Genomic DNA, 27,901 nt, shown 5'->3' with positions numbered 1-27,901 from the left:
TTCTTTGTACATTTGATAAAAATCAACTATGAATCCATCTGGTCTTGGGCTTTTCTTTCTTGGGAGATCTTTTATTACTGATTTAATCTAGCTATTCATTATTCATCTGCTTAGGTTTACTGTTTCTTCCTGGTTCAATATTGGGAGGTTGCATGTTTCTAGGAATTTATTCATTTCCTCTAAGTTTTCTGGTTTGTAAGCATACAGTTGTTCATAATAGTCTCTGATGATCTCTTGTATTTCCATGTTATCAGTTGTAATGTCTCCTTTATCTTTTCTGATTTTGTTTATTCAGATTTTCTCTTTTCTTGGTTAGTCTAGCTAGTGGCTTATCAATCTGTTTATCTTTTTGAAAAACAAACTTTTCATTTCATTGATCCTTTGAATTTTTTTATCTGTATTTCATTTAGCTCTGCTCTGATCTTTGTTACTTCTTTTCTTCTGCTAACTTTCCATTTGGTTTGTTCTTGCTTTTATAGCTTCTTGATGTGTGATGTTAGGTTGTTAACTTGTAATCTTTCTTTTTTTTGATGTAGGCATTTAATACTATAAACTTTACTCAGCACTGCTTTTGCTGTATCCCACAGGTTTTGGTATGTTTTGTTTTCATTTTTATTTGTTTCAAAAAAATTTTAAATTTCCAGCTGGGCATGGTGGCTCATGCCTGTACTCCCCGTGGTCTGGGAGGCCGAGGCGGGTGGATCACCTGAGGTCAGGAGTTCGAGACCAGCCTGACCAACATGAAGAAACCCTGTCTCTACTAAAAATACAGAATTAGCCATTGTGATGGCACATGACTGTAATCCCAGCTACTTGGGAGGCTGAGGCAGCGGGATTGCTTGAACCTGGAAGGCAGCAGTTGCGGTGAGCCAAGACCGTGCCATTGCACTCCATCCTGGGCAACAAGAGCAAAAATCCGTCTCAAAAAAATTTAAAAAAATGTTGTTTACATTTCTATCTTAATTTCTTGATGCAATGATCATTCAGGAGTATGTAGTTTAATTTCCATGTATTTGTATAGTTTCCAAAGTTCCTCTTGGTGTTTATTTCTAAGTTTTTATTCCGCTGTGGTCTGAGAAGAACTTGATATGATTTTAATTTTTAAAAATTTGTTTTGGCCAGGCACTGTGGCTCACGCCTGTAATCTCTGCACTTTGAGAGTCTGAGGCGGGTGGATTACCTGTAGTCAGGAGTTTGAGACCAGCCTGGCCAACACGGTGAAACCCTGTCTCTACTAAAAATACAAAAATTAGCCAGACGTGGTGGCAGGTGCCTGTAATCCCAGCTACTCAGGAGGCTGAGGCAGGAGAATCGCTTGAACCTGGGAGGTGGAGGTTGCAGTGAGCTGAGATCGCGCCATTGCACTCCAGCCTGGGAGGCAAGAGTGAGACTTTGTCTCAAAAAAAAAAAAAAGAAAGAAAAATTTGTTTTGTGGCTTGATAGAGGTTTGTGTTGGAGAATATTCCACGTGCTGATGAGAAGAATGTATATTCTGCAGTTGTTTGGTAGAGTGTTCTGTAAATGTCTGTAAAGTCCTATTTAAGTTCAATGTTTCTTTGTCCATTAACCATTTCTTAAACTGCCTCTATTTCATATAGTTTGTGAGTCCATTCACCATTGTTTGAACCTCTGAATCTATCTCATTGTGCCTTTGTCCCATTTTTTAATGTTTCTGCTAAGCCACAACCTATCCCATACTTGTGAGGTCCTAAAAATATCTCTCCCAACTTATCCCTTTGATATTTTGCAGATTTCTTTCTCATCGTAGAAGTAAAATTAGATGAACATCAAGTCAAAGAGAAGTAGGTTTACATGTCAGTCAGTGTGAGTTAAACTATGTTGTAACTTCTGTTCACAGACTAAGAGAGATGGAGTCTTTCCTCTTGGATGACATCAGCTCTGTGATACAGAACAAAGGCATTGAGAGAATCATCTCACCAATGATCGTTCAGCTTTGCCATCTGCTCATCTCAATGGAGAGAAAAGAAGTGGAGAATGAAGTATTTGCCTCACTGGAGAAGATGGCTGAGGAATTGGCGAAAGCTTGTGAAGACTTCGTGCAAGTTGTCAAAAGGTAATTCTTTCAAAGAACACAATAAATTTTCACTCTGACAAATTTGCAGAAGAAGGAAAGTGTAACTAGAGACTTATTATAATCTTTTTAAGTGCTTTTGGAAAGAAGTCAGATGAGAAAAAATTAATAAAACACAAAGACACAAAGCAAATTTATTTAATAGGTTGTTACTTATGACTTGGGGTATAATTTAAGTATGCAAACATTTGAGAATTAGTTGACTGAGTTTTCCACTGAGAACAAGTTCTACATGCCATCAGAGGGTTTCTAGATTATTATTTCATTTCACAGATGAATTATTTTCTATTATAGGGATAAGAATTTTCAGAGTAGTCTAAACACAATTTTCATGTCTGTCTTTTAGTGCATTTGAGCCTGATTCTTTATTAGTAAACCTACATGCAAATTATTTTCATAATAAGTTTCAATTCCAGGGTTAATACAAAGTAGCCTAGTTATAACATCAAAACCGAACTCTATTAATAAAAACTGAATACCACTACAAAAATGTTACTTTTTTCTTTTTCGCCCAAAACTTCATGTAGGTGTTGGAGCAAACTGCCTATGTTTGAATCTTAGCAACACCATCAATTTAGTGCAATCCTATAAAAATTCCACAAGCTTTCTTTTTTAAATGGAGCTTGAAAAGTTGATACCAAAGTCCATATGAAAAAAATTAAACATAAGAACAACTAGAAGAACCCTGGAATAAAAAGCTGTGGAGAGAGAATAGCTTGTCAGGTATTAAAAACACTTCTAGATCCTCTTTTAGGAAAGTGTGTGATACTGTCATATGAAGAGACAGACTGACCACTGGAACAGAATAAAAAGCCCAGAAACACACAACTACACATGGATCTGTATACCACAAAGAGTGGACTTTAGTGCACGCAAATTTGAAAAATGAAACAGGCTGGCCGGGCGGGTGGCTCATGCCTGTAAACTCAGCATTTTGGGAGGCGGAGGCAGGTGGATCACCTGAGGTCGGGAGTTCAAGACCAGCCTGGCCAGCATGGTGAAACCCCATCTCTACTAAAAATACAAAAATTAGCCGGGCGTGGTGCGGGCGCCTGTAGTCCCAGCTACTCCGGAGGCTGAGGCAGGAGAATCGCTTGAACCCAGGAGGCAGAGGTTGCAAGTGAGCCAAGATAGTGCCATTGCACTCCAGCCTGGTGACAGAGCAAGACTCCATCTCAAAAAAAAAGAAAAGAAATAGGCTGTTAGGAAGTCCTGTGGAGAAAGCAGGCTATAACAAATGAATCTAACAATATTACAAACGCATGATACAGCCTCACTGAAAGAGTTGCATGGAGAAGGAGCTGACCTAAGCAATTTTGGAAGACAGCCTTTTGACTGGATACTGTAAAACTAAAGAAAATTGTATATTAACACAGTATTCTAGGTAGTAAATTTGTTTCTCAGTAATTTTGAAACTACAAGTATAATAAATAGATAAATATGTTGTAGATAATGAAAGTCGGGGTCTCACTCTCAGAGAAAAAAGTTACAAATAAGCAAGGGGGGAAGTTAGAATGAGCCCTGTGGAGTAGAGTGGGAGGTATCAGTATGAATGTGTGCGTGTCTATATATACTCATGTATAATACACTAATCTGTGTTTAGCTATATTTTTTCACTCTGTCTTCTGAGAAGCCCTAGAAGCAGTGACAGCCCAGTATTTCTGGAGAAACGCCTGAGAAATTCTACGTCTGGAGCCAGGAATACACAGAATAAGGCTGGAACATCTTGTAGCACCAGAAGGAAAAGAAAGGATGGAGGCGTGTAAGAAGGACATGTGGTGGGCTGAATAATGGCCCCCAAATATGTCCAGATCCTACTCCCCAAAACCTGTGAATATGTTACTTACATGGCAAAGGGACTTTGCAAATATGGTTAAGAACCTTTAGATGGGAGATGATCCTGGATGATCTGGGGGCCCGAGGGAGTCACAGTCGTCCTTATAAGAGGGATGCAGGAGGATCAGAAAGAGGAGAAAGGAATGTGAGGATGGAAACAGAGGTCAGAGTAATGTGCTTTGAAGATGGAAGAACAGGCCACGAGAAGTTGCTACCTATAATAAAATGTCAAATAAGATCTAGAGGCTTGAGGAGAACCTGAGGTTATCTGTGGAGGGTGGAAGGCTTATGCTGAAGTGGCCCCCTGAGAGCAGAGATCAGGAGTAAGGGACAATCTCCTAGTATTCACTTGCAGAAGTGACTTAAAGCTGCTAAAAGGATGTGTGTCAGGGCTTTGGCATTCTGCCGCAGACATAGAAAGACCTGATACTGTTTTGACTTCATATGTCCCTGTAGCCATTCAGCGGCCAACATTTGTATAGTACTTTATCTTTCTCAGCTTATTTCTAATTAGCGATAATTAATACTCTTAGTATTAATACGAGTTAATTTGTAATTCTTACAAAAGAGTGTGAGATAAATGAGCATGTGCTGTCTTTAATTTCCAAAGGAGGAAATGAAAGGGTCCATAGAAGATGAGCTGTAGCTGTGGAAGGGGCAGAAAAGCCAGAGGGTGGCTCAGGATTCTGGTGTTATACATGATGACAACATTTTAAAAATAAGAGGTGGGGAAAATGGGAGCACACTTTTTGGAAGATTAACATAAATGTAAAATGATTTACAGAACAGATCAATGGAATTCAGTTAGGTCTCAGATTTTACTTTCCCCATTAGGGATGTATGTAAAGAAAGGGCATGTTGGCCGGGCATGGCACACGCCTGTAATCCTAGCACTTTGGGAGGCCAAGAGGGGCAGATCACCTGAGGTCAGGAGTTTGAGACCAGCCTGATCAACATGGAGAAACCTCATCTCAACTAAAAATACAAAATTAGCCAGGCATGGTGGTTCATGCCTGTAATCCCAGCTACTCAGGAGGCTGAAGCAGGAGAATCGCTTGAACCTGGGAGGCAGAGGTTGCTGTGAACCGAGATCACGCCATTGCACAGCCTGGACAAGAGCAAAACTCCGTCTCAAATAAAAATAAAAATAAAAATAAAAATAAAAAGGAGGGGGGCATGTTGAGGAAATAGGAACTTGAAGTACTTGGGATGCTTCATTAATTTCCCTGCGAAACATCTTTTTTTTTTTTTTTTTTTTTTTAGACAGAGTCTTGCTCTGTTGCTGGGGTGCAGTGGCATGATCTTGGCTCACTGCAACTTCCGCCTCCTGGGTTCAAACGATTCTCCTGCCTCAGCCTCCCGAGAAGCTGGGATTACAGGCACGTACCACCACACCCAGCTGATTTTTGTATTTTTAGTAGAAGTGGAGTTTCTCCTTGTTGGCCAGGCTGATCTCGAACTCCTGACCTCAGGTGATCTGCCTGCCTCAGCCTCCAAAAGTGCTGAGATTACAGATGTGAGCCACTGTGCTTGGTCAAAACATCTTAATTTGACCTTTTTTTTAATTCACAGACCACTTTGAGACTCAACACTTACGACATTCATAGAAGAAAATGCACAAAGGCACATGCATAGAAAGTTTTTGTATAACTTCCAGGAATTCATGCCCCCAGTCCAGCCACAGCAACACGTGATTGTAATGATGATTGCATTTCTGAAGACTTTTTAAAAGCATTTTTTTGGATAGAAGAGTTAAAATGTTGTGAATTCTTGATAAATTGAATAAGCAACAAATACACTAGCAGTCACTAGAGGGTGATGTTTTCTAGCACACATCAAGTTCTTTCTGGCAGGTTGCCATTGTAGGTTCCTGTGTATGTGCTTGCTTGTGTGTGTGTCTGTGTGAAAGAGACAGAGGCACACACACAGACTGTCTCTACCTGCATAACTAAAAGAATTTCTTTGTGCATGTTTCTTTTTTCTCCTTTTCACTTATCTATAATACAAGCAAAAATACTTTTTTCTTTTTTCTTTTTTTTTTTTTTTGCGACAGAGTCTTGCATGTTGCCCAGGCTGGAGTGCAATGATGCAGTCTCAGCTCACTGCAACCTCTGCCTCCTAGGTTCAAGTGATTCTCCTGCCTCAGCCTCCCAAATAGCTGGGATTACAGGCGCCCGCTGCCACACCTGGCTATTTTTTGTATTTTTTAGTAGAGACGGGGTTTCACTATGTTGGCAAGGCTGGTCTTGAACTCTTGACCTGGTGATCTGCCCGCCCCGGCCTCCCAAAGTGGTGGGATTACAGGTGTGAGCCACCACACCTGGCCAGAAATGCTGTTTTTTTAAAACCTTCTCCCACCTGTTCTACAGATGAATTCTGAATGTTTTCTAATATATCCTTGTTTCTCATCATCCTAGGAATAGCTACCAATTATGAGCACCCACTGTGGTTGGCTGTGCACTGGGTGGCTTATGAACTTTACCCCTCATCCCTACAACTGCAGTGTGGGCTATTTCATAGATTAGGACCTGATGTGTAAGTAGCTGGCTCAAAGCCCTCCATCTAGTAAGTTTGCCAGTATATCATCAGTTCATAGTAAACTAAAAAAATGTCTACTTTATCCAAACTTTTTTGTTTATAAATGAATTTTTGTCACCTGGTATGTCTTAGATGTGATTTGAGACTTTTTGTTGTTGTTGGCATAGCTTTAATAAAATTAACATAAACTGTGACTTTGTATAGGCTAGGAGGAAGGAGAGACTGAGGAGTACTATGTTTGGAAGGAAAGTTGAAGGTAGGGCAGCCGGATGGTTAGCTTTGCAGATACCAGGCCAGTGAGAAGAAAACAGCTAGTTCAATATTTTGCTTAGGATTAAGCCCTGATGGTTGGATACTAGCCATCTGGGGGGTGGTGGGTGGGGAATCCTTTTGGGAGAACGGACGGAGTGTGGGAATGAGGCCCTGGCCAGGCAGATGTGTGCCAGTCTGACACTGTTCATTTCTTCTGTTGTTTATGCCAGTTCAGGCAACACGGAAGCTGTGTCTGTTTCTCCTGTCATTGTAAACGTAGCCCTGGTCTTTCAAAAAGCTGTGGTTGTGTGGGTCTTTAAGGTATTCCTTCAGTAATTGTGGTGGCCACTATTTCATTTAAGGAGTTAGCATCTTATAAAGAAAAATCTGTTTTCTCAAGGCTCTATAGTAATGATATTTTGTTTAAGTTTGTCCAATATGGTATTTAGTTCTTCCTATTAAGGAGGAGTCTCTAAACTTCAGTCTGTGAGCCAAATCTACCTCCTGTTTCTGTTTAATTATTTTATTGGGGGGGTGATATTTATCCCCTCAAGCATTTATTCTTTATGTTACAAACAATCCAATTATATTATTTTAGTTATTTTTAAATGTCCAATCTAATTATTATTGACTGTAGTCACCCTGTTGTGCTATCAAATACTAGGTCTTATTCATTCTTTCTAACTAATGTTTTTGTACCCATTAACCATTCCTTTCCCATTCCCCATCTCACCACTACCCTTCGCAGCCTCTGGTAACCATCCTTCTACTCTCTGTGTCCATGAGTTAAATTGTTTTGATTTTTAGATCCCAAAAATAAGTGAGAACAAATGATGTTTATCTTTCTGTGCCTGGCTTATTTCACTTGACATAATGATCTCCAGTTCCATCCATGGTGTTGCAAATGGCTGGATCTCATTCTTTTTTATGGCTGAATAATACTCCATTGTGTATAAGTACCACGTTTTTTCTTTATCCACTCGTCTGTTGATGGTCATTTAGGTTGCTTCCAAATCTTGGCTATTGTGATCAGTGCTGCAGATATCTCTTCGATATACTGATTTCCTTTCTTTAGTGTATATCCCCAGCAGTGGGAGTGCTGGATCCTATGGTAGCTCTATTCTTAGTTTTTTGAAGAGCCTCCATACTGTTCTTCACAGTGATTGTACTCATTTACATTTCCACCAGCAGGGTACAAGGGTTCCCTTTTCTCCACATCCTCATCAGTATTTGTTATTGCCTGTCTTTTTGTTATAAGCCATTTTAACTGGGGTGAGATGAGATCTCATTGTAGTTTTGATTTGCATTTCTCTGATGATCAGTGGTATTGAGTACCTTTTCATAGGCCTGTTTGCCATTTGTATGTTTTCTTTTGAGAAATATCTTTTCATATATTTTGCCCATTTTCTGATCAGATTATTATATTTGATTTTTTTACTATAGAGTTGTTTAAGCCCCTTATATATTCTGGTTATTAATCCCTTGTCAGATGGTTAGTTTGCAGATATCTTCTCCCATTCTGTGGTTGTCTTTTCACTTTGTTGATTGTTTTCCTTTGCTGTACAGAAGCTGTATTTGTTGTTTTTGTTGTTGTTGTTGTTGTTTGAGGTGGAGTCTCACTCACTCTGTCGCCAAGGCTGGAGTGCTGTGATGCAATCTCTGCTCACTGCAACCTCCACCTTTTGGGCTCAAGCGATTCTCCTGCCCCAGCCTACCGAGTAGCTGGGGCTACAGGCACCCGCCACCACGCCCGGCTGATTTTTTGTATTTTTAGTAGAGACGGGGTTTCACCATTTTGGCCAGGCTGGTCTTGAACTCCTTACCTCAGGTGATCTGCCCACCTCGGCCTCCCAAAGTGTTGGGATTACAGGCATGAGCCACCACGCCTGGCCTTGCAGAAGCTTTTTAACTTAATGTGATCCCATTTGTGCATTTTTGCTTTGGTTGCCTGTGCTTGTGGGGTATTATTCAATAAATTTTTGCCCAGACCAACGTCTTTGAGAGTTTGCCAGACATTTCCTTGTACTAGTTTCATAGTTTAAGATCTTAGATTTAAGTCTTTAATTCATTTTGATTTGATTTTTGTTTATGGTGAGAGGTAGGGGTCTAGTTTCATTCTTCTGCATTATGGATATCCAGTTTTCCCAGCACCATTTATTGAAGAGACTGTCTTTTCCTCAGTGTACGTTCTTGGCACCTTTGTGGAAAATGACTTCACTGTAGGTGTGTGGACTTTGTTTCTGGGTTCTCTATTCTGTTCCATTGGTCTATATGTGTGTTTTTATGCCAATACCATGCTGTTTTGGTTACTATAGCTCTCCAGTATAATTGGAAATCCGGTAATGTGATTCCCCCAGTTTTGTTCTTTTTGCTTAAGATAGCTTTGGCTATTCGGGTGTTTTGTGACTCCACATAAATTTTAGAATTTTTTGTTCTTCTCTTCTCTTCTCTTTTTTCTTCACTTTTCTTTCACAGAGTCTTACTCTGTCACCCAGGCTGCTCTGACGCAGTCTCTGCTCACCGCAACCTCTGCCTCCCAGGTTCAAGCGATTCTCCTGCCTCAAGCCTCCTGAGTAGCTGGGATTACAGGCACCTGCCACCATGCTCTTCTGTGTGGGAGATGCCTAAGGGGGGAAGAAAAACACACACACAATACCTTTAAGGGTAAACAAGCTTTATCCCACGTAAATGGCAATGCAGATATAATAAACAAATGATATAATAAACAAATTGCAATGAAAAGGGGAGAAGGGAAAAGATATATATATATATTTTTTTACACTCACCAAACTATGGAGGATTCATCACCAGACCGGGAAGCAACAGCCTGGGCTCCAGAGTCAGACACTGGTCCATGCACAGCGAGGGAAGGTCTCATGAAGTTTCGGTGCAGTCTGGGACTCTAGCTGTTTTCGTAACAAGTTGTTTGGCATGAGACCCAGTCACAAGTGCCTTCGTGACTGGGCTTAAGGAACACAAAAAGGTCACAACTTGTTTTTGCGATTGTCTATTGTTTTTCAATAACTAACATGTAAGAATAGATTGAAATAGAGATTTCTCTGAAACAGCGCTGGATGAATGCCTCAAGGGGCTCACTCAACCTGTTTCAGGACTTGGTGACCATTGTTTGTGTCCATGTTCAATTGAGTTCAAATTTAATATTTAACTTTTCCTCCACACACACGCCCGGCTAATGTTTTGTGTTTTTAGTAGAGACAGGGTTTCATCATGTTGGCCAGGCTCCTGGCCAAATCTCAAACTCCTGACCTCAGGTGATCCACCCGCCTCGGCCTCCCAAAGTGCAGGGATTACAGGCATGAGCCACTGCACCTGACCACCACCTAAACTTTCCATGGCCACACTGTTACAGATCCTTATTCATGACATACAAACAACCTTGTTCACTCAGCACTGGGCACCAAACTATGTACTGTATAGTCATAGAAGCAGAGGCTATGACTTTTATTCATTCATTCATTCATTCATTCATTCAGCAGATTGTAGTATCTTCTACTGATGGTGGGCTGGATACTTCTTAGGCACCACATTGGGCCTATTGCATCATGGGCTCATAGTAAAAGTTCCATATGTCCAGGAATGATGTAAAGCCAACAATGGAATAATGCGAGCAACTATTTTTCTAGAAGAAATAGACTTTACCAGAATGCCAAAATGGGCTGCTAAAGGAAGGGCAGCCCATCAGTGCTGTCACCAGCTCCTGAAACCCCGGGGCCTGTTTACTCCCACCATTGCAGTGGAGGACATGTCTGAGCCTCCTGCTTGGCTTTAACCCCCACATTAGTTCCTTTGTTGTTTCAGCGTAAGTAGCTTGGGTAATGTGCAGAGAATTTCTTTGCCTTGTATTATTTATGCTGAGAATCAACTGGTTGGGTCGTCAGTTCCTAGGGAGAGGCTAATGGGAAGGTGATCTATAGAGTGTGATAGAAGACAATCTAGCTTTCTTGTTGCATCTTCTCTTCCTTCAGAACGTCAGCTTCTCTTTTCCCTCCCAACTCCCAGTAGGATATTCCTGATTGAAAGAAAGGCCAAGAGGAGAGAATGAGATCTAGCAAAATTGTAAACAAAGGAACAGAGCCACAAACCTGTTTTACATTCATATAAAATGTTACATTGATTGATTAAACAGTTTAAAAATATCTTCATAGTATATGGTACCTTTGATCATAAAACCAGGTCATGTTAAGGTGACCTCTATTGAAGAGTTCTATTTAGGGTTACTGTGTGCCAACCACCCTCATTAAAATAGTCACAGATGTAAGTAGAGGAAACCAGATAAAAGGAAAGATCTCTGTCTGCTTCCCCGTAGTAATCCTTACATAGCATAACTTGAGTTAAGAACAGCCAGATGGAAGAGATAATGGGGCAAGGTGTGGGGAAACAGAGCAGAGCTTCTCTCCTCTGGAAGCGCCACCCTCCCAGCACCTCCATATGTTCAGCAACCCAGAAGTTCCCCTAAACTCTGTCCTATTGAGTTTTTATGGAGGCTTCTTTTCATAGGCATGATTGATTTGATCATTGACCACAGCTCCTCTCCCTTCCAAGGGGTTGGGGCTGGAGCTGAAAGTTGCAGCCTTCTTATTGCATGGTTGATTCTCCAGCAGCCACCCCCACACCTGTCACATTAGCCTACAAAAGACACTTACCACTTCAGAGAGTCCAAGAGTTTTAGGAGTCCTGTGCCAGGAAATGGGGGCAGAGACCAAGAATAGATTTATTATTAAAAGTCACAATATGACAGGCAGTTTCTTTAAAACCTAAGCATTCACTTACCATACAACTCAGCAATTTTACTGTTGGGCATTTATCCCAGAGAAATAAAAATATATTCAATACAGAAATTTCTATAGTTTCATTCACAGTGCCACAAATTGGAAGGAAAGTACTTAAATGCCCTTCAGCAGGTGAACAGTGAAACAAACTATGCATCCATGTCATGGAATACTACTTGGCAGTAAACAACAGCAAACTGTGGACATGTGGAGCAACTTGGATTGGTCTCAGGGCATTGTGCTGAATGAAAAGCCTTAAGATGTCATATGAACGATTCCATTTGGTAACATTCTTTAAATAACAGAATCATATAAATGAAAAACACATGAGTGGTTGCCAGAGGTTAGGAGTGTTGGAGTGTGCAGAGGTATGTGATGGTCAGAGATAACATGAAAGAGAAGTCGGTGGTGATGGAATAGTCCTGTAACTTGATAGAGGCTGTTGTTACAGGAAGCTGCCCATGTGATGAAATGACAGAGACCCGCACACATGCATTGCTGCAATGTCAGGTTCCTGGTTTTGCTCCTGTACTGTAGTCACGTAAGATGTGAGCACTGGGGAGACTGTGAGGGAGAATTCTGAGCAGAAGGCTCACGTGGCTTCCTGCCTCCTACCATGCCACCCCCACCGGATGCATTAAATTTCTGGTCTGAGTCAGCCTGCCTCTGTCCTCATCCATCTGTCTGTCTGTCTCTTTCTTTCCCTCCCTCCCTGCCTCCTCACTGTTTCACATGGTCATTGTAAAAAAGAAACCTAAAAAATTAGGAAATGTAGATAAATTGAAAGGAAAAATTTTAAACCATGAGGTTGTTCCTTTCTTATTTAAATATGGTGGTTCCCTTGTTTCATGAGCCATAGGCTTGGGGCCTGGGCAGGATCTGTAGCCCACAGCCTTTGAGTTCTTGACCTATCCTCTGAGATTTTTAGGGTTCAAAGTAGAAAGACTTGGTCCCCTGCTTCCAGTCCTGTCTGGTACCCACTCCCTCATCTTTTCTGGCTAACCATTGTGCTTCCCAGTAATTATGTTTAACATTTTCTCACATAGGGATTAACAACATAGGCTCTGGACTCAGAGTGCCTAGGTTTAAATCTTGACTCCACCACCTCCTTAGTAGTTATTCAGTCTCTTTGTGCCTCAGTTTCTTCATTTGTAACTAACACCTATCTCAGAAGCCGTGGGAAGGATTAAGGGATGTGATAGGAAGCACTCACTGACTCTTGGATATCATTATTTATGGTTGTTACTTGGGGTCTCTGGCTGCATTTTGTTTGTCGCTGCTGGTTCCGTGACTGTCCATCAGTGTGCCTTGTGCCTGTTCTGTAGATTTTATTTCACAGTCTCTTGGTTTTGGTGGGTGGCACGCTGCCCTGAGAGGACGGGGACGTGAGAAAGATTCTGAGCCCTTTAGTTGTCTCTAGTGCTACATCATGATTGTCATGATTGCTGTAAACCAAAAAGTATCTGAGACAAGTCTTATTCAATTTAGAACATGTATTTTGCCAAAGTTAATGACGCACCCATGACACAGCCTCAGGAGGTCCTGACAACATGCACCCCGGGGTGGTCGGGGTACAGCTTGCTTTTATACATTTCAGGGAGACATGAGACATCAATCAATATATGTAAGATGTACATTGGTTCAGTCCAGTAAGGCAGAACAATTCGAACTAGGGGGTTTCCAGGCCAGAAGTAGATAAGAGACAAAAAGTTGCATTCTTTTGAGTCCTTGATCAGCCTTCCGATGAATACACAATTGTGTCTGGCTCAGTGAACCTACATTTTTACGTGAACAATAGGGTAGAGGAAGCAATCAGTTATGCATTTGTCTCAGGTGAGCCTCAAAGGGATGACTTTGAGTTGTGTCTGTCCTTTTTCCATAAGGAGTTTTCTTGCGGGCAAATGGTGAGGGAGGGATGTAGGTTGTTATCTTTGTAGCGATCTTATTTAGCAATAAAACAGGAGGCAAGTTTGCCTGACGTCATTTCCAGCTTGACTTTTTCCTTGGCTTAGTGATTTAGTTTCCTTTGGCATTGCTAACTCAATCACAGGAGACAGGAGTGTGGACTGAATATAGCAAGAATGCCAAAATATGTAACAGCTTCCTTAGTCATGATAGAGACTGAAAAACATCGGCTCACCTAAGCTTTGAGGTTAGCTGGAGTCCAGTAGAAGAGTTATAACTAAACACCGGCTCTTGTCTGTTTCCACTTGTGCCCATTCATTGAAGCTGAGATTGGACTGTGACTATGTACCAGTAGCAAAGGTGATAGAAGTCAAACATAGCTCTTAGTTTTAGGGGCTCATGGCCTCCTGGGGAAGGGACCCATCGGGCATAGCTGGCAGTCATGGCCAGGGTTGTGGAAGCCCAGGTCCGGGCAGGGTTCACATGCTCCTCAGAGTGTGCCGGCAGCCTCAGCCTCAGGGAGAGCTTGTCAGGGGATGTTTTACAAGGTCTCCAAAAGCCTCTTATGCCCTCCAGAGTGAAAAGCACGGCATTGTTGATGAATTCTTGTGGCAAATATGCAAGGCACGTGTGGGTATTTCTTTCTCTTGGAGGCTTACAAGGTAGCCCCGGTATCCTGGTGCAGTGTTTATAGCATAGTCCACTGGGACTGCCGCTCTGACACAGACTGTGTCACTACTTTGTGGAATGTTTTTTAGAACTTCCAGAATGCCTCAGTAAATCCTGACTGCCATGTAACTGTGTACTGTGCTGCTGAGCTCTTAACATGAAGCAGCAGCAGTGACCCTGGCGGGCCAGGCTGACGTGCGTGGGAACAGGGGGAGTGACCCTGGCTGGGAAGCAGGGAGGCCTGGATATTGTTTCTCCTGGCTCTGTGTCTTGCCATTCTCGTCCCTGTGCTCAGAGCTCTCAAGCACCCACGATGGCCTTCTCAGGCCGAGCGCGCCCCTGCGTTATCCCAGAGAACGAAGAAATCCCCCGAGCAGCCCTTAACAGTGTCCACGAGGCCAATGGGACCGAGGACGAGAGGGCTGTTTCCAAACTGCAGCGCAGGCACAGTGACGTGAAAGTCTACAAGGAGTTCTGTGACTTTTATGCGAAATTGTGAGTGTCTCCTCTCCTGGAGTGCCCTCTTGCAGGTCCAGCGTTCTTGGCTGTCTGTTCAGGAGCCATCCTGAGCTGGCCCATACAATTTTATTGACTGGACTTTGGGTGGGAGTTTTCCAGGGTGGTAGGGCTCCGAGGGGCTCGCAGCGCAGCATGTTTAGGGAGACAGGAGACTGCCTTGTCGGTAAGACATGCAGCGACACGCAGATGGGAGGGAGGTGCTGCCCTCACTGTGAGAGCCTGGCGGCCCCGTCTTCAGTAGGTTCCTGATCACTTGGTAACTGCATTTTCATCATGTCGTCCGCAAGGGAGGCTTAGTGTTGTCATTGTCAGTAATTACGTTAGAAAAATTCTGCAGTCTAAAACGGCCCAAAGATAAGGGGCAGATGGGTTGGAACAGTGAAAAAAACAAATTACAGACTGTTGGTAAAGATAAATATTTTTGTTTTGTGTAATAATCAACAATTTGAAGTAAGCTAACTGGGTTTCTTAATTGAATGAATAAATATATATATCGTAAAAGTAGCAACTCAATACACATATAGAACATACTGTTAACTCTAAAAAGCTAGGCTAATTTATATTATTAAATAGGTTTTAGCAAACACATTTTTTTAAGAAAATGCAGAGTAGCCATCAGACCAGCTCAAGATTATTGACCTCATTCAAAGTTGTGAGCTTAGAATTACTGCGTATCCCCAATTTGTCAAGTAAGAGTTAATGAGAATTTAACTGACCCGGTTCTCTACTTCCATAATCCGTGCTCTGTGGTACAGATGTCACTTATCTTCACAACTCACAGAGAGCTCTGTTTGACAGTAACTGGGGAATTGTAATAATACAGTAACCCACATTTTAACTGCTTGGTGAACTCTCAAGAAGATTTTTGGATTTATACATTGCTGCATTTTAGGACCAAACAATTTGTTTTGCATACTTGAATAATGGAAAGCAAGATATCAGTTGTGCTGTGTGAGGTTGATTTGTGGAAATAGATCAGCTTCATCAGTCATGCCTGGCCTGACTTTTACATATAAATATCTATCTATCTATAGATAGATAGATAGATAGATAGATAGATAGATAGATAGATACTCCCCCACTTACATATTTCTTGTCATTAACACTTTTTAGTGAAAATCTTTTTCTGAAAAATTAGCTAATTAATTATAACTAATCTGATGGTAGCTATAACTGTCACTAATGACTTTTTTAAAGTAATTTCTGGCATCTGTAGTATTAAATATAAAATCAACGTTAAAAAAAAAACCAACAGGCATTGTGCCAGAGGGTCAAAGGCAAAAGAGGAAAGGGAAGCCTGACTGGTTCAGGGGGCAGCAAGGTGATGGTTCTGTTTCCTTTTTCCCCCTGCTTGTGGTGAAAAGGAATACTTCTTGCAAAATACATATTATATTACCTCTAAAACTAGCAGATTTTTCCTGTGTGTGGGAAGTAACTGTGCTTGTTTTTATGATGTATCTACCTATTTCCTAATTCTACTTGAGTATTTGAACTTAAGTAGAAACAATCTATATTATAATGAGTTTAAACTGGTCAGTGATAATCAAACATTTTAATCTAAGGGCCTCTTAACACTCTTAAAAACTATTAAGGTTCCCAAAGAACTTTCATTTATCAGTATTTACCATATGAGAAATTGAAACTGGGAACAATTTAAAATACTTATTAATTCATTTAAAAACAACACTAAGCTTATTACGTGTTAATAATAGTAAATGTTAATATTAATGTTTTCATGAAAAATAACTGTTTTCCAAAATGGAAGAGGCTTAGAGGAAAGGATGGCATTGCATTACATTTTTGCAAATCTTGTTAATAAAAGTTTCTCAGATTTGTTTCTGCATTCAACCTATTACAGTCTATTGTTTTAGATGAAATATATGAAGAAAACATGGCCTCCCACAGAGATGTAGTTGGAAAAGAGAGGACTTTTCTGCCTCCTGAAAGGGTCATGGTGACGCTGACATTTTGAAAATGACTGATTTAGGTGACAATGATCCAGGACATTCTAGAATATTCTTTTTGGGCTTTTTTAGAGTCCCATTGAGATTGCTGAGGTTTGGTGAATCTTTTGAGAGGGTTTAGAATTAACAACAGAGCCATATATTTGAGCAGCATCTTACGGTTTCCAAATAGTTTAAAATACTTTTTCCTCAGAACAATAATGAGAACAGCACTGAGAATGACCAGGCAGATGTGGAGCTTACCGTGCTCCTTCATCCAGGAATACCTGTGGACTTTGGTCAGAAAGAGGGAAGAAGCACAAACCCCTCCAGAGTTTTGTAAAACTGCCACAATCATCTGGCTTACGGCAAAGCTGGGCGATGATGAGAATTTTACAGATTTTTTCCCCAACCCACAGTAACTTTGAAATGACAAAATGGAAATTCATTTTAACATGAGGCTTAGGCCAGGTTTACTGAGCAGTGAAGCTGCTTCCCTTTCTCCCTTCCTTCCTTTTTTTTGTGACATTTTAATTCTGCATTCAAACCTGTTAAATAAAGTTGAGCTTTGACTGGTCTGAAGTGATGAACATGGTGTGTCTGCACGCAGTTATTTATGGAAGGCTACAAAACAGGATGACTGTTTTGTGAAACATTTTGGGGAGGAAGGCAGAGGGAAAGTTGTCTTCCAGAGGTGTGGAGGGGAGTGAAGCAAGTAAGTGGAACCACTTTTGCTAAGGAAACAGCAAAACTTGGAAACCAATAGGGGCAAGGCAGTTAGTTACTCTGTTTATAGAATGGAGACTGTCTACCTGTCTGTCTCACTAGTTGGTTGTGAAAATTCAGGAGAACATTGGTAATAACTTCATGAAGTACATTGATTAAATATCTGGAAGGTCAGAAGCTGTACCAGGGAACTAGACACACAGGTGTGGAGCTCATGCTGTGGGTAGGCCTGCGAAAATAAACTTGCCAAAAATTGAAGGACCGCTTGGCATGGGGGACCGTCTCCATTTCTAGGACTCTTAAGAAATAAATAGGTCTTCACGTGAAATCCTCATCTAATTGTATGCCTGTCAAAGCCATGTTGCTTTTCTTTTCCTTTTTCTTTTTTGAAATGGAGTTTTGTTCTCGTTGTCCAGGCTGGAGTGCAGTGGTGAGATCTTGGCTCACTGCAACCTCCGCCTCTGAGGTTTAAGTGATTCTCCTGCCTCAGCCTCCCAAGTAGCTGGGACTACAGGCATGTGCCACCACACCCGGCTAATTTTGAATTTTTACTAGAGACGAGGTTTTACCATGTTGGTCAGGCTGGTCTCGAACTCCTGACCTCAAGTAATCCACTGTCCTCGGCCTCTCAAAGTCCTGGGATTACAGGTGTGAGTCACCGCAGCCGTCTGCCATGTTGCTTTCCTTCTTCCAAACTGCACACTGGTTAGAGCCTGAGATTATTTATTGAATGCCTTCTGTGTTTTAAGGTGTAGTGAGGCTACTGATGGGGGAATTTCCCACGTCACCAGCCGCAGCAGTGGTTACTTGACAACCTGGTGTCACTTTCCTAACCTATGATACATGGTGGTATCCCTGTCATGTCCTTTCAAGTGTTTGAAATTCGTGGTGTAATCTGTTTTGATTGACAGTGTGATTGTATGAGCAGGGGAACTGGATTTCTAGTCCTGTGCCTTCCTTTAACTAATTAGCCTTGTGATGTTGGTCTCATCCTTCCATCTCTGTGAACCTGTTTGCCATCTGTAAAATGATCTTTATTATGTAAAATTCTGTGATTTTAAGATACATTTTATAATATTGGTAATCAGGTTCGTCTTACCGATTAGGTAACAGGACTGGGCATCTTGGCTGGTTTTAAGGCTACTTAAGCAGTTGTTTTCCACAGGATTTAATCAAAGGGATAACCCGTGTCTAGGTTATATGACATGGCATTTAGTTGACATGCATTTTAGATTCTGTTCTCAGAAGGGAAAGAAACTGGCCTTGAGATGTTGACTTTTGGATATTTTAATTAAGCTACTTATTAAGCTATAAACCCAATTCCTTGAGAGCAGCTTGTAACTTTCATCTCTGTCTCAGGTGCCTAACACATAGTAGGCACGCACTCATAGTATATTCAGCAAGAAGAATGCCAAAAATGTTAGAAACAGAATCAAAGTGGGACACCCTTACAGAGCCTCAGATGCTTCGGTAAAGAGGCTGAAGAGTCCGAGTTCAGAGCATGTAAGGAAAAGCAAGAAATTGAGCTTTTTAGATAAAATAGGGTTTTTGTGATCAGATAGAATTTGCTGCTCGGTTCTTAGTGTTGTTTGATCTTCGATCTAAGAAGTGGCTGACGGTCTGCAACCTGCTGTTCTTTGCGTGTTACAGCAACATGGCCAACACCCTGGCCAGCGCCACTTGCGAGCGCTGCAAGGGCGGCTTTGCGCCCTCTGAGAAGATCGTGAACAGTAATGGGGAGCTGTACCATGAGCAGTGTTTCGTGTGCGCTCAGTGCTTCCAGCAGTTCCCAGAAGGACTCTTCTATGAGGTGAGTTGCACTGGACAAAAGCAGGGAGGTGCCATTCCCTGCCCTCCTGCTTCCTGCCCTTCTTTCCTGAGGCCTCCTCCTTCATGTTCAGTTTCATGATGAAAGACTGAATTGAAGTGCCAGATGCATGCCAGGTATTTGATAGCTGTGAGGTCAGAGGTGGCATCTCTATGGCCCATATGGGCAGTGGAGTGATTGGGACACCCTCACAGACCCTGCATTTGTATTGCTCAGTTCATCGTCCTATTTCAGAACCCAGAGTCCCTTATGACAGAGCCTTTCAGACCTAAGCAGCTCAGCTCCACATAGAAAATTCTTTCCGAGTCTTCAGCCACACTCAGGCCCCCCACACACCTCACCCACTCCTGTCTCTGTGTCTTTCCCCCTTCTCGGAGGACCACTGGACCTGCTCTAAAGGAGAGCGTGCAGTGTACGTCACCCCCTCCACAACTTCCCAGCCTCGAGCCAGGAGCGTCCATGCATTTATTTTCTAAGGAAAAAAAAATAAGTATTTTAGAGAACTATGCTGTCTACATTTAGCTCTTCTGGGTGTCTATGTTCTTTTCCAAATATTTGTTTTTCTTGATCCTCAGGTGTTAGCATATGGTCTGCACTTCCTTTGTAGTGTATTTGGTATTCTCAACATTACCGAAACCCCTTTCTCGTTGTTTTTTATTGTTTTGTTTTGTTTGAGACAAAGCCTCATTGTATAGCCCAGGCTAGAGTGTAGTGGCATGATTATAGCTCATTGCAGCCTTGAACTGCTAAGCTCAAGTGATCCTCCAGCCTCAGCCTCCTGAGTAGCTGGGGCTACAGGCACGTGCCACCATGCCCGACTAATTTTATTTTTCATAGAAACGGAGTCTCCCTATGTTGCCCAGGCTGGTCTCAAACTCCTGGGCTCAGGTGATCCTCGGCCTCCCAAAGTGCTAGGATTACAGGCATGAACCACCATGTCTGGCCTACTGAAACTCCTTTCTCACAGTAAACATGTATTTTGGGGGATAATCTAGAGATGCTGACCCCAGGCTATAAATGACAGTGAGAGTGAGGTGTATGTGTGTGTTAGATCAAATAGGTAATTTACTTTTACCACCTTACTTCTTACATATTTGTACGTATATGCACATCTATATATGATAATATATGTATATAGAATTATTTTATAACTGGAGATGGCTGCTCTTTGATTTCTTCTTTTGCCTAGCAGATTTTTATGTTTCCCTGTTATATAAACCATGCTTGAGCAAGGAAAGGTAGTTGACAAAGATCATTGGTAAGTCCATTGTATGCCACTCAGGCAGCATTTTCCCATAGAAACAAACATGAGAGTGGGGTTCCCAGGCTATCCCACAGAAAAGCTGTTTACCCCATCATGGGTACATGAAATACAGGGCTAGCAAGTAGGTAATAATGTCAACTCGGAAACAGCTTTAAGGGTTTGGGTTAAGGAATGCTATTTTATTCACTAGCACACCTTTTTTTAAGCTCCTATTGTGTCCCCAAAACACACATTCCCAACAACAAAAACCTTAGCAGTGGAAAGAGGTTTTTGTTTTCTCTTTTCTTCTAGTTCTTTTTTTTTTTTTTTTAAGTTTATTTCTTTAGGTCTCCAAACATGCTCTATGTATCTTCTTACAGTTCTTCCTGTTCTTCCTGACTCCTTCCCTGGGCAGTGGGAATCTTTTGGGCAAGGATGATGGATTTAGGGATGGGCAAATGACAGTTGTGAAGATGGACAGGAGCAGGAGAGGCCAATGTACCACAGCAGAAGAGGGCAGGAGAGGAGCTCCAGAGGTGTGAATGGAGGCATCAGGCATAGAGACTCCCTACCGGGGCTATAGGTAGACTGTGATTAGCTGGTGAGGAGAAGGAATAGGAAATCCCTAGGTGCTGTGGCAGCAAGAAGAGAGGGCGTTTGCTGGTGGTAGTGGTGGTGAGCCATGACTCAATTCAGGTAAAGGGACCTGAGGACCTGCTTCTACCTCGGCACCGTGGAGGCTTGCCGGGACTATGGCAAGGAAGGAGGTGAGACTCCCAAGGCACATTGAAGGGAATTCTGGAAAGCTGGCTTGGAGAGAGCATGGTCTTCTCACTATATGAATCCCTTCTGTATCCCTCCCTTCTTTTTTTGTTCTCCTGTAGTCCAGAGAGGTTGAAATGTCTGATAACATAGCAGGTTTGCGACATGAAAGAGATGAGAGCCTAGCTGGTCTCCTAGTATCCAATACAATATTCTTTCCCTTACATATTCTTTTTAAATATAAGATATTTTTATTGAAATGGGTGATTATGACAAAGGCCTTAGGAGAGCTCGGTCCAGGGGAGCAATAGAGAAGAACTCAGAGAAAAAGACAGGCTTTGTTTCCCCAACATTTTCCTTATATCCCTGGCTTGCTGTTTCCCCTGTGAGCACCCTGGAGCCCCAGCCCTCCGTCACCTTCTTTCTCCCATTTTGCCTGTGACTTAGGAACGAACATGATGGTTGAGCTACCTTCATTAAGCAGCATGACCGCTTCCTGAGCTCCTGCTGCCGCATTTAGGCCCCGTCAGCTGTGAGGCCACTGGTGCTGAGTCAGAGGGAAAAGCTCAGAACAGCCTTGAGCAGCGAAGAGTAAAGTGTGACTCATCTCATCCTGCCCACCCTCACACTGGACTATAAATACCCTCCCTGGGTCTGTGTGCTGTTATTCCAAAAGATGCGATGAATACCCAGAACTAGGCTATTCATGGGCTGTTGCCCAGTTCAAGCTCTGTTGGGTCCTGAGGAAGATTACTATTTTGGCTACATTGTTTATCATTAAAACCAGCCCAGGGATGTGTAAACCTGCATCTGGAGAATAAGACATTTCTTTTTGGTTAAATGATATTAGAGAAAAAAACTATCCAAGACTGCTAACAAATAATCTTCACTTTCAATTATATCCAGCAATAAGTTGTTTTCCAGAAAAGAAAGCTTGGAAACTTACCCAGTTTGCCTTCCATTTGGGACATGACTGATGTGCTTCAGTCTTTGTATAATAAATGCATCTTCGCCACTCTATATCTTTGTTATTGCTTTTGTCTCATTATCACAACAACTTCCTTCCCTGATTTCCACAGCCTCTATTTTTTCTTTTCTCTAGAAGACTAGTTAGGAAGACTTAGAGGTGGGGTCTGTGCACTCGCTTCCCCTTGAAAATGTGATTTACTTTTATGGTAGAACTTTCTGGTACTTTGAATTAAATAGGACATTCTTCCCTTTGGCCACAGAGGCAAGTATAGAATGAGATCCTTGTTTCCTAACCACTTACCAGAACATATATCTGAAGAAATGAGCACCAGTATTTCTGTCTCAACTATAGTTTCTCTTTTTTTTTTCTTTCTTTTCTTTTTCTTAAGACAGGGTCTTACCGTGTTACCCAGGCTGGAGTGCAGTGGCACAATCATGGCTCACTGCAGCCTTGACTTCCTGGGCTCAAGCAATCCTCCCACCTCAGCCTCCCTAGTAGCTAGGACTACAGGCACACACCACCACAGCCAGATAATTAAAAAAATTTTTTTTGCAGAAACAGGGTCTTGCCCTGTTGTCCAGGCTGGTCTCGAACTCCTGAGCTCAAGTGATTAGATGCCATTTACCCAGGGAAATACCCTTTCAACCCAGAGGCCCTAACGCTAACTATAGTGGTTCCTAAATCTTTGTGACATCCAGCATTATCTCCAGTAAAAGAAGTATTTTAATTTTTCCCATAAGAAAATACTTTCGGGAGTGGTGAAGCCAACAGTTACAAGAGTGATTTAAGTCCAGGAAGTACTGCAGAGTGGGATGGACTGAACCAAGGACTAGGGACCTGGTGTGCAGCTGATTAACCCTGACTTAGTACATGCTCAGGGCTGGGTTCTTTGTTGGTGCTTCACATTTCTCTCTCCTTAGTTTGGATTTCACAAATGTGTCCCTTTTTTCCCATCACAAAATGCATTAACAGGAAAGACCCATTTTTTAAATTTTTAATTTTTATTTTTATTTTTTTTGAGACGGAGTTTCACTCTTGTTGCCCAGGCTGGAGTGCAAATGCGTGATCTTGGCTCACTGCAACCTCCGCCTCACGGCCTCAAGTGCTTCTCCTGCCTCAGGCTCCCAAGTAGCTGGGATTACAGGCAGGCGCCACCATGCCCAGCTAATTTTGTATTTTTAGTAGAGACGGGGTTTCTCCATGTTGGTCAGGCTGGTCTCAAACTCCCGACCTCAGGTGATCCGCTCGCCTCATCCTCCTAAAGTGCTGGGATTACAGGAGTGAGCCACTATGCCTGGCCAGGAAAGACCCGTTTATGATGAGTAGTCTTGTAGCAAGATGTTTTACAAAGAGGTTTCTTCACTCATTTACTCTGATTATTCAGGAAGGCAGAAACTGAAATGGAAGACACTTCCAACCAGCACATCTGTTTATCTGTGGATCCACTCACTTCAAGGCAGTTTATGACAAACCAGTATAAAGTACCAAATGAAGATTTGCAACTTTGCACTTGACTGGAAATGAGACTTTCAGCTGGTTTCCCGTTCTGAGCTTACTTGAAAGCAGCTCAGAATAACTGTTTCTTCCCCTAAAGGGAATATTTACAGAACTCCAAAACTTAAAACAGTTAGAGCCATTCTTGGAGCTCATCTTCCCCCACACAAAGCAACCCATTTCCACAAGCGGTGGGACCCCAGGGTTCTTAAGGCATTTTGTTTATAAACAATTTGGACCATTAATAATTCTAACAGGCTTATTGTATTCGTTGTTTAAATCAGTTTGGGGATGTAATGTGTAGTTACCTAGAAAGGCTATATTTATAGAAATTTAATTCCTCCCAATTTATGATTCTTGATTTTTAAAAAATTTTATATCGTAGAGTTTTACTTTGGATCAACTTCTGGCCTTTCTCTCAGGCTCAAAAGTTGAGCTATACTATGTTTGATCATTTCTACACACTGTAGAAAAGAGGCAGCTCATTATAGCAGAAGTTCTCCACCTGGAATTAACAGTAGCTGTGACACTGGAGAAGCATAGCCCAGAGTGCAAGAGATTTGCAGGATGAATGGTGGCAAGGAAATCTATTTCTAAGTCCTCCTATTCTGGTTTTGAAGGACTCAATTTCTGGATCCTTTTCTCTTTGCCTGAAAACATATTTATATTCACAGTAGTACTTCTCTCACATTGCAAAAGAAAGAGATCCCAAATCTTACTATCATTAATTGCTCCAGGATACCCATCAAAAAGGATTAGTTAGGGAGTGCTGAAACCCATAAGGCTTAGTCTTTCCCTGCCTTATGTATTTTCTCGTTAAGGAGAAGCTTGGCTTTAGGAACTGTGTTGGATATTCTGTATTCAGGTACAGATATGCACGCCCCTTAACCACAGGGAAATGTCTGAGAAAGGTGTCATTAGGCAAGTTCATTGTTGTGCAAACATCAGAGAATGTATTTAACAAACCTAAATGTCATAGCCTACAACACATCTAGTCTATATGGTATGGCCTGTCCCTCCTAGGCTACAAACCTGTACAGCATGTTACTATGCAGAATACTGCAGGCAGTTGTAACACAATGGTGAGTATTGTGTATCTAAAAGTATCCAAACAGAAAAAGTACAGTAAATATACCATATACCATGGTAGTATATATGGTCCATTGTTGACAGAAATGTTATCCGGCGGGTGACTGCATATGCTGAATTTAGAGACGTAGGAAGTAGTTACAACAGCTTTCCTTATTTATTTATTTATTTATTTATGTTTATTTTTTATTTATTTATTTATTTATTTTGAGACGGAGTTTCGCTCTGTCGCCCAGGCTGGAGTGCAATGGCATGATCTCGGCTCACTGCAACCTCCGCCTCCTGGATTCAAGCGATTTCTCCTGCCTCAGCCTCCTCAGTAGCTAGGAATCCAGGCGCATGCCACCACGTCTGGCTAATTTTTGTATCTTTAGTAGAGACAGGTTTCACCATGTTGGTCAGGCTGGTATCGAACTCCTGATCTCATTATCTGCCCACCTCGGCCTTCCAAAGTGCTGAGATTACAGGCATGAGCCACTGCGCCCAGCCAACAGCTTTCCTTTTAGGACTTAGCCTTTTTCATCCCCTGAGTAATTTCAGAAAAATTTATCCATTTTAAGGGAAAGCTCTGGGAGAGCAAAGCAAAGAGCATTGGTAAGAAATTGTGAATGAGGTGGATAGAAAACACAAACCATTTTCCCTCTGCTTGCACACCACAACAATCAACACAAGTTCTTCTGTGACCAAACGTGTGGGAATTTTTCACCACACGCCAAGCAAGCAATCAGTTCTGCAGTGGACACCAGCTGGGCGTTCTCCAATTCAATTCCCACACTATCTACCTGGAGACCACAGATTGAGGGGCAGCCCCAGGACTGTCCTCCTTCTGATGCCAATTGAAAGCCCCAGAATGCTTCACCTGTCCTTCTGGCTGACATGCTCTGTAAATTGGGAATCCCACAGCCTCCTCTTCTGGTTCTATTAATTTGCTAGAGCAACTCACAGAGCTCAGGGAAACACTTTTACTGGTTTATTATTAGTATTATGTTTATTTGTTTATTTTGAGACAAAGTCAAGCCTGTCACCTAAACTGGAGTGCAGTGGAACAATCACAGTCCACTGCAGTCTCCATCTCATGGACTCAGGCAGTCTTCCTGCCTCAGCCTCCCCAGTAGCTGGGACTATAGGCACATGCTACCATGCCTGGCTCTACCAGTTTATTATAAACAATATTACCAGCCAGGCACAGTAGAGCACACCTGTAATCCTAGCACTTTGAGAGACTCAGGTGGGAGGATTGCTTGAAGCCAGGAGTTCAAGAGCAGCCTGGACAACATAGTGAGATCCTGTCTCTACAAAAAATAACAAAATTAGCCAGGCATGATGGCACACACAGTCCCAGCTACTTGGGAGGCTGAGGTGGGGAGATCATTTGAGCCTAGGAGTTGGAGGCTACAGTGAGCTATAATCATGCCACTGCACTCCAGCCTGAAAAACAGGGCAAGACCCTGTTTCTGAAAAAAAAAAAAAAATAATAATAATAATAAAATAAATTTTTAAAAAGGATATTACCAAGGATACAGATGAAGAGATACGTAGGGTGAGGTATACAGGGGAAGGTGGTCAGAGCTTCCACACCTTCTCTGGCTGCACCACCCTCTGGGAAACTACACTGTGTTCAGCTATCCAGAAGCTGTCTGCACCCTGTCCTTTTAAATTTTTACGGAGGCTTCATTATGTAGGCATGATGAATTAAACACTTGGCCACTGGTGATCAACTTAACCTTCAGCTCCTCTCTGCCTTTCCTGAAGGCTGGAGGGTGGGGCTGAAAACCCCAACCATCTGATTCTGCCTTGGTCTTTCTGGTAACCAGTCCCATCCTAAATCTACCTAGGGGCTGCCAGTCAGGAGGCACCTCATTAACATATACAAAGACATCACTTTTAAGATTCCAAGGATTTTAGGAGCTGTATGCCAAGAAACTGGGAGGAAGACCAAATATGTATTTCACAATGTCACAGTGAGGGTATGCCATGAGCTAGAACAAACAGACCAAAGCAGTATCGCTTTTTGACTCTTGGGAGGCCCTAGAGGTTAAGCAACTTGCCCAAGACCACACAATGAGTCTTTCAGCCAGATTTTGAACGCAGGCAGTCTGGATCCATGGTCAGTGTTCTTGACTCCTACCTGTCTTGTTAAAAGATGTTTCCAAATTATAGTTAATCCTAATTTTATTTTATCGTATACAGTGATTATATTTTCAACCTTCTAAAAAAATTATATATATATATATATACTACTGGGCTACTTTTTAGTGTTTTTATGCAATATACATCTTTCTCTTTCATTTAATACAGAATAAAAGTTGATCATTTCTATCTAAATTAATGGAGTTATTTATGAGTTTTTACACAGTCGTCTTATGGTATCCACAGAGGATTGGTTCCAGGACACCCCCTCCACCCCACTCCCACCTCACCCTCAGAGCTTACCAAAATCCTTGAATGCTCAAGTCCCTGATATAAAATGGTATACTTACTTGCATATAACCTATGCACATCCTCCTGTATACTTTTCATTATCTCTAGATTACTTACAATAGCTAATAAAATGTAAATGCTATGTACATAGTTGTTATACTGTGTTTTTAAATTTGTATTATTTTTATTTTTCTATTGGTTTTTTTTATTGTTTGGGGTTTTTTCTTCCACATTTTTTTTTATCCTTGGTTGATCGAATCCAAGGATGCAGACCCAGCAGATACAGAAGGCTGTTTTGTGGTCATTTTGTTTTTTTGTTTCTAATTGACATAATAATTACACACATGGGGCACAGTGTGATGTTTCAATACATGTATACATTGTGTAAAAATCAAATCAGGGTATTTAACGTATCCATCACCTTGTACATTTATAATTTCTTTGTCGTAAGAACATTCAAAATACCCCTTTTCTAGCTATTTTGAAATAGCTATTTTGAAATATTTTGAAATGCAATATATTATTAACCAAAGTCACTCTACTGTGCAATAGAACACTAGAACTTATTCGTCCTAACTGTAACTTGGTACCCATTGACCATCTTCTCCCCATCCCCTCCACTCCATTCTCCCCAGCCTCCAGCAACCTCTATTTTACTCTATTTCTATGAAATCAACCTCTTTAGATTCCACATATGAGTGAGATCATGTAGTATTTGTCCTTCTGTGCTTATTTCACTTAATGTAATGTCCTACATGTTCATCCATGTCGCCACAGATGACAGGATCTCATTCTTTTTTATGGCCAAAGAGTACTCCGCTGGG

At 41.7% G+C, this 27,901-nt stretch overlaps 1 protein-coding gene across 10 annotated transcripts in view; it reads left to right on the top strand.

The window, feature by feature from the left end:
- The first annotated feature begins 14,295 nt into the window (after positions 1 to 14,295).
- Positions 14,296 to 27,901, top strand: part of LOC737606 (LIM and senescent cell antigen-like-containing domain protein 3) — a 53,611-nt gene continuing 40,005 nt past the window's right edge. For 7 of the 10 annotated variants that reach the window (XR_010149249.1, XR_010149247.1, XM_016944287.4 and 4 more), the window contains exons 1-2: positions 14,296 to 14,577; positions 18,921 to 19,080. Coding sequence is in view for 7 of the 10 variants with exons in the window: in XM_016944287.4 (XP_016799776.3) it covers positions 14,396 to 14,577; positions 18,921 to 19,080 (342 nt within the window). In the remaining 3 variants the exon portion in view is untranslated. Of the gene's footprint in view, positions 14,578 to 18,920; positions 19,081 to 21,550; positions 22,124 to 27,901 lie in introns of those variants that run through there. The other 3 variants (XM_016944356.4, XR_010149250.1, XM_016944362.4) reach the window with 3 other exon arrangements.

Source organism: Pan troglodytes, chromosome 12 (assembly GCF_028858775.2).
Source record: "Pan troglodytes isolate AG18354 chromosome 12, NHGRI_mPanTro3-v2.0_pri, whole genome shotgun sequence".
Classification (NCBI taxonomy): Eukaryota; Metazoa; Chordata; class Mammalia; order Primates; family Hominidae; genus Pan; species Pan troglodytes.
This window is presented reverse-complemented; position numbering and strand designations above follow the sequence as displayed.